The 12,640-nt window shown below is 30.6% G+C and overlaps 1 protein-coding gene across 1 annotated transcript; it reads right to left on the bottom strand.

Moving 5' to 3' along the window:
* Positions 1-595: 595 nt before the first annotated feature.
* LOC145559604 (subtilisin-like protease SBT5.3) lies at positions 596-11,348 on the bottom strand. The gene is made up of 11 exons (XM_081621004.1): positions 11,184-11,348; positions 10,959-11,068; positions 10,699-10,796; positions 10,420-10,584; positions 6,041-6,152; positions 3,206-3,752; positions 2,507-2,604; positions 2,093-2,338; positions 1,825-1,939; positions 1,495-1,708; positions 596-1,247 (listed from the first exon to the last, which is right to left on the bottom strand). Exons 1-11 carry the CDS (start codon positions 11,262-11,264, stop codon positions 712-714), a joined length of 2,322 nt encoding a protein of 773 aa, XP_081477130.1. The 5' UTR covers positions 11,265-11,348; the 3' UTR covers positions 596-711.
* Between the last annotated feature and the right edge of the window lie 1,292 nt (positions 11,349-12,640).

Here is a 12,640-nt window from a genome sequence, read left to right as displayed (position 1 = left end):
CAATTAAATACATCATCAAATTCAAAATAAAGTCAAAATCATACCTGGGTTTTTGAATTAATTGCCATTTGGTCCCCTCACCACCTCCACGTTTGCGTTTACCAGTAATTAACCATTTAAAACGAAAGAAAGGTACAAAATTTGTTAGATCTTGAAAGAGATGAACAGTGCGTATTTTTTACTTGAAATGAAAAAACAAAGTTCAAACTTACCGAAACAGGTTAGTTGAATTCACCGTTAATTTTTCTCAGAGCTTCTGCAATTTAGGTCTAATCAGTGTAGATGGGCAATTTGTAATGAGGAGAGAGAAGAATAAATGAAGAACAATAAGTTTTCGAAGGAACAGGAGGGAGAATTTGGGGGGAAAGGGGGAAAAATTTTGTCATTAAGGGTCATTTGACCGTCACGTGACTATATATGTCAACGCCGGAAAAATAAAGTCAAACTTGACTTTCCGGTGGGTGGTAGTCAATTACAATATTTTGTGTTTTATAAGGTAGTTAATTACAACATTTCGTTTTCGTGCTAGTTTCTCGCAAAAAATGAATTATAAAAGGTAGTTATTTACAAATAATCCTATATATAATGCAATCAATGACCATGCAATATTAATATTAGTTTTTAATAACCGGAGTAATATCTTGGTTACAATTAGGGATTTGTATAGTAGATTGCTAATTAAAAGCAATTATATAATAGGTAGTGCCAATACTATACTGACTTTACAGTTATTGGACTACTTACATAATGCATACCATCTAACCAAGTTAATCTTCCAAATACATAATCCTTGGATGCCTTCCCCTTCTTCGCCTTAATGTTAATTTGGAAGCTTTTCTCTTGACCTATGCTAGTGAACTCCAAGACAGAAGGATGGACTGAAATCGCGATCTCTCTCGGGCTTTGAACATGAGCTATGTACTTCCCTGGAGAACCAACATTCTTCAAGGTTCTAGTCACAGTGGTTGATTTTCTGAGATTAGGAATTGTGATTGAAGGGTAGTTAAGATTAAGAATACTAAACTTTTTAGGGCAAACATAAGGGCTTGCATTAAATAATGAAATGGATGTCTCATTATAACCGATTGCACACAGAAAATTCAGGTAGTCATTGATGTTCATGTCGTAAACCAATCCTGGATCCATAGCTGGATTAGGTTGAACATGCCCGGCTCCATAGTGTAACGGGTTTGCTTGTAACTTGGACGCGTTTGTTATGGGTTCGTACACATTGTCTATTATGCTAGCTGCAATTACAACAAATGAAACAAACCATTTAAGTAATTTGGATGTAGAATGTATCAATTCGCTAACCTTAATTTTCAAAATAATCGCAGCACATAATAATTGCAACATTTTCTATGCAAAGGTTACTATTGCAATTATTTTGGAACGGAGGAAGTATAACAGTATACCCTGGTCTTGAAAGAGTGTAAAGCTATTAAATTAATCAAGTAAGGTCGAGTTTTGGAAAAGCGACATGTAGTAGTTTACCTGTGGTCATGATAGCTGATTTAATTGCTGCAGGGCTCCAATGTGGATAAATGGTTTTAAGAAGACCAACAACACCTGAAATATGTGGGCATGACATAGAAGTGCCTGATATGGAGTTAAACTGAACTCGACGTTTGTCAAACACTTGATTTGTTGGTCCTTGTGCTTCAGTATAGGCTGCTATCACACTGACTCCTGGTGCTGTTATATCAGGCTGAAAAAGCAAGTGTAAAAAAAAACATGACCATTATATTGAAGTATATAGATACACTCCAAAGTTGGAAATTTAATTATTTGTTGGTTATGAAATGAAATGTGATTATAATGAACCTTAAGAATCTCCGGTGTAACTGTATTTGGTCCTTTTGATGAAAATGCTGCCATAAATGGTGACGGTTTTATTCCTAACCTTGTTGATGTTTGTGTAATGGAAGCCTTCGCAGACCTATCAATGAAAAAATAACAAAAGTTAATTTCAATGAAACAAAAGTCTTCAATATTTTCTTAGGACATGTTCATGTTGTTTGTTCAAAAATAAAATGATTAGTGTATGTATATTAATAACATGAATAGTATATATAGCCAACTGAGCCCTTACTTTGTTGATTTGATATAGTCGTAAACATGGACACCGTCTCTATAATTGATATGAGAAGCAGGAAGAACGTGAGGATCAGCAATTATTTCATTAGCAGTATCCTGATCATTAGCAAGGACCATACCAACGCCCCCAACTAATGCGACTTGTTGCCCTTTGTCTACTCTTGCGTTATCTCCTCTTAGGCAAACGACGATTTTACCTCTTGCCTTGTTAGGATCCATGGTTCCGTATTTGCATAATTGTCTACATCATAAAGACCATAAAGTTTTCATTAAGAAAATAAGTATAGTGTTTTTTATTTTATTTATTTTTTTTGAAAGAAGAAAATAAGTATAGTAGAATTGAATCAAAAAAAAAAAAAAAAAAAAAAAACCTAGAGGAAAATGGATGTAACATGTTTATGGTTCTTACGCTTCTTCAATAGATGCATTTGCTGCTTTGACTTGAGCTGCACTCACTAGGGGATAGTACTTGCCAACTTGTAATGATTTTGGTGCCAAGCTTTGTCCCTTTAGTACAAAGATTCAAATTTAATTAATCAAGTTTTTATATTATTATATATGTAATATATTATATAAACAATACTATATGAAATATAAACTTAACACTAAAATTGTAATTTCTAATAAATTTATTTTCTTGCTTTAGAAAGAACTTTTTTGTTTTCACAAATTTATGAGCAAAGAAAATTTTCTATTGGAGTTTGGAGTGCCTAATTGGAGTTCATACATGACCAGCATTCCTGATTTAATGATAATTGAGCGAGTTAAGACTAAGCTTGAGTAGCACATATATTCATCTTGTTAAATTTTTTTCAAACTCGAGTCACATGTTATTATCAGGCTTATAAGTTTTCAAAATATCATAACTTAAAACACAACTTGATTTCACAAGTTACAACTTATATTTGTGCTAATTTTTTCAAACATTAAATTAGCTTGTCACCAATATTGTTTATTTTACTCTGTATTAATTTAAATTAGAGAATACTTTGTATAATATCTACATTGAATCAAGCAGAATAAATAATCTCATAGTTCACAAACCATCTATTCTCATTAGCCCCCCTACTTCAAATACTACGCAAAAGAATAAAGATAGAAATTTAACCTCGAAATGTCGACCATTGCCGAGTAATATCCAATTAGAGAACTCTCGATCCATAGTACTAGCCCCAACTGTGAAAATCCAAGGAGAAACATTCACAACAGTACCATCAGTTGGCCCAGAATTTCCAGCAGAACACACTACATCAATGTTCTTCTTGACAGCATGAAACGAACCAATGGACAAACTGTCATTGAAATAAGGAGTAGGAGTCCCTCCAAGTGATGCAGAGATAACATCGACGCCATCGGCTATGGCTGCATCAAAGGCAGCCAAGATATCCGCATCATAACACTCACTGCCATTAATTGGCGGCCAACAAACTTTGTAGGCCGCCACTCGAGCTCGAGGGGAGCCGCCTTTGGCTACTCCCTTTCCGAACCCGAATACACTGGCATCTTTTACGAATGATCCTCCGGCCGTGGATAGGGTGTGGGTGCCATGTCCATCGTAGTCTCGTGGACTGTTGATTTCTGTTGTGTTGGTGGTGTTGCTTGTTGATAAAGCTGTTAAGTACCCTTTGTTGTAGTATCTTGCTCCAATTAACTTCCTGTATTAAGTCATTAATTTAAGTTATTATCTCATTTATACTTGCATAATCATTATTGTATGTTTTGTGCATTTTTGTGGTCTTAAATACACTATATTCTAAGCTTCATCTAGATATATAAAATGGTAATGCATTTCCTAAATGACTAAGAGTATGTTCTCATTGACTGAACTGAGCTGAATTGAACTGAGCTGAGCTGAATTGAACTGAACTTATTAGAACTAAACTGAACTGAACTGAACTGAACTTATTAGAGCTAAACTAAACTGAATTGAACTGAACTTATTAGAGATGAACTGAACTGAATATTTTATAAGAGAAGGAAATTAGGAGCTGAACTGAACTAAAGTAAAGTGAACTGAACTGGACTTATTAGAGCTGAACTGAACTGAACTAAACTTAGCTTATTAGAGCTGAACTGCTGAAATGAACTGAACTTATAATTAGAGCTGAAATGAACTGAACTGAAAATAATTGTACCAGAACATGCCCTAAGCTTATTGTTCCAATATGAATTGATGCACTACCCAAAACTCATTTTCATTACTCGATCTTTAAGGTTGTTAATTATGAAACCCAAAGCTAACTCAACGCTAAAGAAACATTATAATAAGTTAATAACCTCACCTAGAATTTGTTTTTTATCTTTTTATTTGCACAACCAATATTTAAAAAAATTAACTCTGACAACCACGTGTGAAGTAAGGATTAGTTAACGTTGCCCATCCCACATTGAAGAATTAAGATATCAAATATGACTAATAAGAAATGTATAATATTGATGGGCAATTGATTTTAGAATAAAAGTCTACTAAATTTATATGTGGTCAGACTCTTCTTGCAAAAGCTTATAGGCATTACACATCAAAACACTACTACCTCAAACACGCAAGCGTGGTAGCCACTGTGAAGATGTTCTGACCACTAGGTAATGCATAATAATAATGGGCAATTGACTTTAGAATAAAAATCTACTAAACTTGTATGTAGTCAGACTCTCCTTACAAGAGCTTATTATAGGCGTTATACAGCAAAACACTACTACTATACCTCGAACACCGGAACACGCAAGCGTGGTAGCCACTATAAAGGTTTTCTGACCACTAGGTCTAGTGGGCTGGACCAAAGCCTCCATTATTATCTGCACCTTACTTTACTTTGGCATGGTACGATGTGGGCGTGCGGGTTGGTTGACACTTGAAATAAAATCGATCATATTCGATCATATTACCAATGGTGTGACCACGTAAAAGAATCATTTTGATGCCATTCTAATCATCTACCTAACTTTCAAACCAATACTATTCCTTGTTACATACTTTTCCCTTTTGTTTTCCACTTTGAGAGTTTGAGAGATAGGACTTACGACATAGGTTAGATAATTACATTCATTATTTATCGTCAAATTCATTACTAGGTTTACTTGGTCCATTAATAGATAATTGCCATTTGCCAACATTGTTGGAAGTTGGAACTATGACATTATTACAATTGATAATTTGATATGTGAATATTAATATAATTAATATTCCGTATTTAGAAATTTAAATTGAGGCTACATATAATTTAACGCATAAAATTTTTTATGCATAGAAATTAAAGCAAACTATTTCCTCCGATTCTTTTTTCTTCACACATTATTATATGTGGCTAACCACACCGTGTGGCCAGCCATTATAGGAATTACTTCATAATTGTCATAGGGGTTATTTCGTCAGTGTTACAGGGTTTACTCGGTTAGTATTACAGGGGTTACTTGTCATTCAGTGTTATAGTGGTTACTTAGTTCTTTTATAAATAGTCACATAGTGTGATCAGCCACACACACAAGACAATTTTTTTTTTTTAATTCTTTGGTACTACTGTTAAGTTGATAGAATCTTTTGAATTACGAGTATAATAATCCGTATAACATAATAAAAAAAAAAAAAGTATATAAAAAAAACAAAAAAAAAAAAAAAAAAGTACTCCCTCCATCCCTAAATTACATTCTTGTTTCTAACATTAACAGAGGAATAAATGCTAGAAACAGGAATGTAATTTAGGGACGAAGGGAGTACTCCGAAAGTTTTTAAAGCATAACATTTATTTTGAAACGGAAAATAAATTGAATGTTTTCAAATTATCTAAAATCTATGTGAGTAAATGAGACTACTTGAGATTACTTAGTCAGCAAATTAGTTGGAGGTATTATACTATGTATACTCGAGAAAGTAACAGTTAGATAGTTATGGCAAATAATTTTAAAAACAGAATGCTAGTTTGTAGATGGGGAGATAAAAATGGACCTATTGCAATGGACTCCACCAAGATTGTTGTGACTTTGGCATATTCCTTTCCACCGCGCCGGAATAGGTCCAATTCCTTCATCTCCAAAACTCTTTGATTCTGGCCACACCCCTGATTGTGACATACATTTATATTAATTAAGGTTTAGAAAAGTACAAGTAACAAACTAACAAATGAAAATATATATATTGGAGTTGGATGTTGATATTTTGTTTTTAGAGAGCCTTTTTTATATATATCTACTAAATGAACATTACTTTTTATGATTTTACTGAATTAATTTATTTATTTAAATTCAATTACACATATAAATTTTAATTTCCTCCATTTAACTTATTATCATAACCTGAGTAGAACTCCCCAAAATTACATACCCGCTTTAAATTCACCCGACCCTAATGCAAATGCTCAATAGCCACGTCTAATCTCAAAAATTATAGAATAATACGAGTAATATTTGTAATATCTTCCTATCATATTAATATAATATACTACATATCTAATAATTTTTTTATTTTATTTTAATGACACTTAATGCATGGCTTGTTTGATATGTAAGGAGATCATATGGGGGACATCAATTGACTCATTTGCCTATATTTTAAAATCCACATGTCATAGAATATGAAGAAAGAGTGTGAGATAAATAAAGTTAATGAAAAGGCCCATATTGTATGGGTCAAGTGGATAAAATTTCAATTTTAAGTAACATTAATGTTTAATCTTTAATGTGATGAATTGTCATAAAAGTGAATACATTTCCTTCGAAAAAATTGAATATATGAAAATTGTTTTATATAGAGGGAATTTGCAATTATAAGAAAAAAAAAAATTAATACATAAATTGAGACAATATAATAAGATCAAATGTGAGTACATGATTATAATTTTTAAAACAATTGTCAAGGCAAAGTTTGAGAACAGTGACAAGTGCATGTTTTGGTTCACACTATATGATCCATTCATTAACCTTCAACAATAAAGTACTTCATTGGGATTGACATACCCAAAAAAATGTTATCTTTTAAGTTTTAACCCTTTGGTATCTCTTCTTTAGGGACCTAAGCAATATATATGGTCCTCTTCAGCCCCTCCTTTTAATTAAATTAAAAAAAAAAAAAAAAATTATGATCCTCTCTCCTTTTCAAATGGTCATATTATGGCGACAAAATGTAGAGGAGTGGCTCTTTGCATGCACGCCAATATTGACGACACACATGTGCTTTGATGCCTTCATTCTCAAACAAATTAAAATAAGACTATTCATTGGTCATCAATCCAATCTTGCATGACTAAATGTTTCTAATTACAGTACTTTGTTGATTATGGGTTTCATAAACCATGATTACCCTACAGCCCTACTTGTGTGATCAAACCTTTCTGCATGGCAGCTACATACTAACGCAAAACACATTTTACGTTTACTATGGTATTTCCTTTTTCTTAATTTATCAATAATATTTTACACTATATCCAACACATTTTTGACTAGTTATACTGACTAGTTATATCTGAAATTGCGTAAATTATAAAATTTTGATATTTGATTATTACACATTAAAATCATCGAACAAGATCTTACATAATATTTTTTATATTTGTATGTGAGTATAATACACATTCAAATTTTTTAAGTTTAACTCTATGAAAAGTAATTGAATGGAACATATATAGTATAATTACAATTATTATTTTGGTAACATGATAATATTGTCAAGCTAAACATTTTTCTAGCCCTTTAAATCATCATAGTCCTGGACACATTTTAATTGACACACATCCCTTCATTTTAAGAAAATAATGACTAATGACTATTAATTAGTTCATAATGTAACATTAGGAAGTTCAAAAGATTTAGGAAAATCGGGTAAAATGTGTGGGCTGCTAAATGGTTTGCATCCTACTTTTTCTCACGTTGAACAAAAATTTACATAAATTTAACAAGAATATATATATATATATATATATATATATATATATATATATATATATATATATATATATATATATATATATATATATATATATATATATATATATATATAGGGGAGGGATCCGGTGAGAATAGGTCCATATGTGAGAATTCATACTTATATGAGAACTGATTTAAAATTTAGAACATGTGAGTAAAAATTTAGAACATACGAGTTAAAACTTAGAACATGTGACTCAAATTAAAATTTTGAACATATGAGTAATAATTTAGAACATTTCTGTGAGTAATATGTTTAGAACATCTTATTTAAGAATTATAACAAGTGATTAAAAATTTATAAAATTTGCTTTATGAAATTTTAAACATATGAGTAACATTTAGAACACTTGATTTAAGATTATGAACATGTGAATAAAAATTTAGAACAAACTGATATTGAATATAGAAAGTGTGAGTAAAGAATTTAGAACATACGAGTAAAAAAAAATAGAACATACGCTTTAAAATCTGGAACATATAATTAAAAAATCTTAGAAAATCTGGAACATATAATTAAAAATCTTAGAACACACGTTTTAAAATTTAGAACATAAAAGTTAAAAGTTTGGAACAAGTTATTTAAAATTTATGACATCAAGCTTAACTAATTTATAGTTTAGAACATGTGAGTAATAAATTAGAACATTTGATTTAATTTAGAACACCTAAAAAAAAGTTTAGAACATCAGATTTAAAATTTAGAACATACGAGTAAAAATTTAGAACATAAAGAGTGTTCTCACATAAGAAAAATTATCATATAAGAAAAACTCTCACGAGAGCCTTCCCCTATATATATATATATATATATATATATATTTCGTATATTTAATTATTATTCTTTTTTTTTATACAATTTAATTATTATTCTGAATCATGGAAGAGTCAAAATCCATAAGCATCTTTCCACATTTGAACTAGGATAGTCAAATTCAAAAATTAATAATAGGTTTATAACTCTGACAATTAGTTTAAATTGACCCGTTATACCATGATAACGATATGTTAATGATGAGGACAAATTAGGAAACAAAACAAGGTTATATGAGTACATTATATTGGAGCTTTTAATAACCATTAGTACGTAGTAATACATTATATATAAACATTTTAATATCAACATGGATCTATACTGATTAGTAGTTTTATAGGTCAACCATTTGGGTCCATAAATCCATTTATCTAGTAGAAATGTAGAAATCGAGAGTTTTTTTTCGTATTTTATTTAACACTCGAATTAAAGGGACTTTTTTTTTAAGTTTATCCTTTTCAAATTGGTTTTTATTGACCATTTATGTAAGAGAAGATAAAAATCATCATGACACAAAGCTCATATATATTCTAGGACAACAACCGTGTATGTCTCAAAACATATGCCTTCAATTTTAATTATGTCGGTTTAATCTAAGACGGTCTAATTAACTCTATACAGACACTGATACGAAAATTGAAAGTTCAAATAGTTTCTTTCTAGCACAATTAAATTAAATAAAATTAAGATCGAGTTGTTTACTTTTTACTTTTCCTTAATTATGTATGATAAAATTGTACATTTGCAAAATTATTTGCATTCTACAAATAATGACATCTTTGATTTCTCTATCATTATTTTTAATGAAGAACGTGATGATATGTAGTTATGTACTAAGGGCATGTTCACATTTACTTAATTTTAGTCCAGCTTCAATCAGTTCAGTCAGCTCCAATCAGTTCAGTTTAGCTCCTAATTTCCCTCTCTCGTAAAATATTCAGTTCACTTCACTTCAACTCCAATCACTTCGGTTCAACTCGGTTCAGTAAATGTGAACATACCCTAAATTGATCATTTGAAGTTAGAAGATGATATGGACAATTGACACTTCACCATATCTCTTTTTAAAAAAAAAAAAAATCGATAGCAGCTTGCCATATCAATTGCACTGAATTTTCAACGTGTGAAATAAATGTAAGAATACAATTTGATATAAAATAAACTTATCTTTAGTTTAAGTATTTTTTTTAGTCAATTAACAAGGCGTTGATTAGCTAAAGCTAAGCTTTGTCCTAGACTCCTAAGCCATAATGCCAATTATCAGATTTTAGTCTCAACGTAAAGATTATATATCATGTTATACCTTGGTTAAGGGCGGTTATAAGAATTTTGAAAAGAAACTATTAACACTTATTAATTAGCAACGACAACGTCGTGATTATGTCATAAATTTCTAAATTTATGCAATTATTAGAAAATATATTCAATGCTATATAAGCAACTCTAAATATCATAATAACATATTTTTAAAAAAATTGCATTATAGGTCCGATACTTCACAATAATAACAAGATTGAGGTCGGAATATATACTATTAAATTATTTGATATGTACTTCATTTAATATTGAGCAAAAAAAACAAAATAACTAACCAGTATCAAAGTTGGCAATAATAGTGTCTTCACCAAATCTTGCCTTCTCCCAGATTGAAAAAGGGGGCACTTCTCCATCATCTTCGAGCCCTAAGAAATCCCATGATCGAGTTGTGTGCAATTTTCTTCCCTCATTTGGAAATACAGAGATCACATTTGGATGCTCTAAATCCCATTTTTGATAATATTAACAAATTATTATTTTGCATTTTCATAATAAAATAATAAAAATAAAAAATAAAAAAAGTATTACAAAAGTGCAAGTGTGTTGTTACATACTTGCAATTTCTAATGCTCGTTCTTCCTCGAGAACAGCTGCAAAGCCATTGATATGTTTTGTGTAGGAGTAGAATATTGCATCCTCGGCGTCACTGCGACTGTGTTAGTAAAAAAAATTCGTGGGGTGTTAGATATTGCATAGGTATTAACTGACAAGTAATTATACATTGATATTTTAACTGACAGACATTATATATACATGAAATTAACGAGTAATGTGTTATAACGAGATTAACGACTACCAAAATCGGATTTAGTACCTTCCAAGGTAAGATCCCAAGAGCTCATAATGTGATTCTTTGACTTGATGCAAATCAAATTCAGAAACTTCTTGTCCATGTGAATGAGCTCCCATGTACACTACATAGGACTAAATAATGATGTACAAAGAAAAGTATGCTGAATTGGTTAGTAAAGTTGAACAAAAAACAAGAGATTTTTAGACATTAATTAAGGAAATAGTTTGTAATTATGGGTTTAATTACCTTCTTAGCAAAAGTAGGTTGTTCGTTCAGTGTAAATAGGAGGATGAGGAGAAGTAAGAAGAGTGAAGCAGAAAGCCTCATTGGTCGTTTTTATTTTTAGTAAGATGCCCTGTTTTGATTTGGTGGTTTCTTCAAATAGAAAGAGGTTTAATATTGCCTTTGTTTTGGAGTAGGAAGTTGCTTGTGATGTGGGGATATATTTATAGAGGACAAGAGGTTGATTTTTTTTAAGTTGGTGATAATTTATAAAAAAATAAAAATAAATAAATAAATAAAAAGGTTAATTCATAAATATATAATACTTCCTCTATCCCAGTTTACTTGCAACATTTTGATTGAACACGCTTGTTGATGTGCATGTTTCACCGTCGATGTCTTTTATTTTATATTTATAAAAGTTATAAAAAAATTTATATTAAAAAACTATACATTAATATAGATCCAACAACATTTTACATGATTACATTGACTTTTATATAATAGATAAAAAAGATAATCAAAGTGAGAATGTGAATAGGGAAAAAAGTCAAAACGTTGCAAATAATTTGGGATAAAGGGAGTATACTAAATCATGATTTAGCTTAATTTAATGTTTTAATGTAAACTTTGAGGGTGGTAAGTCAATCTCTAGTTTCTACGAATTCAACATGTACACCTAGCAAATAGACTCTACTTGACAAAAAAATTGTATATTTGAAATTGGACTTTTTTTATTTTTAACACGATTTGACATGGCTATGTTTGGTAATTGTGTTTTGATCGAAATTTTCATTTGTTTATATCTTTTGATAGTGTGATCAAATAATGAAGAAAACAAATGTTTGGTAAATGGTTTTCCACTTAGCTAAACAAAATTGATACATTAACTTTTCAATGATCGATAAACAATGAGTTATTCTAATTACAAATTTTGCTATTTATTTAATTATTATGACTGTTTAAACTTATAAGTCTAATCCTTATAGTTTTGATAGGCTGATATATAGTACACAACTACTATTACAGAGTAATTAAGCTATGCCAAAAGGTTGTTAGGTCGGCTTTTAATGGTGATTTAGAGTGAACAACTTAATTTTATTTGTGTGAGCGCTCATAATATTTCTATTAAGTATATGAATTGGTCAATTAAAGTAGCTTATTTACGCTAGTAATATTTTAGCAAGACTCTGGTTTTCTTATGAGCAAAATAACAAATAGTATACGGAAAATTTGTGAGAAAAAACCTTTCTTATTTTTTTAGTGGCTTAATTATGAGAAAGGATAAAAAGGTGGCAAAATGGGACAATATCTATAAAAAATGTGAGATTGGACCTTGACAAAATTCGACTCTTAACCAAATTTTTCCACTGTTGACTATCACGTACCACACACATGGCAGTAAAAAAACCTTCGTGTCTCTCCTCCTTCCCCTTCACCATGGCACCGTCATTCTCTCTGCTCTTTCCCCTCATCACCCG

Source organism: Chenopodium album, chromosome 9 (genome assembly GCF_948465745.1).
Source record: "Chenopodium album chromosome 9, dcCheAlbu1.1, whole genome shotgun sequence".
In the NCBI taxonomy this organism is placed as follows: domain Eukaryota; kingdom Viridiplantae; phylum Streptophyta; class Magnoliopsida; order Caryophyllales; family Amaranthaceae; genus Chenopodium; species Chenopodium album.
Note: the sequence above shows the minus strand (reverse complement) of the source record. Positions and strands in the feature narration are given on the sequence as shown.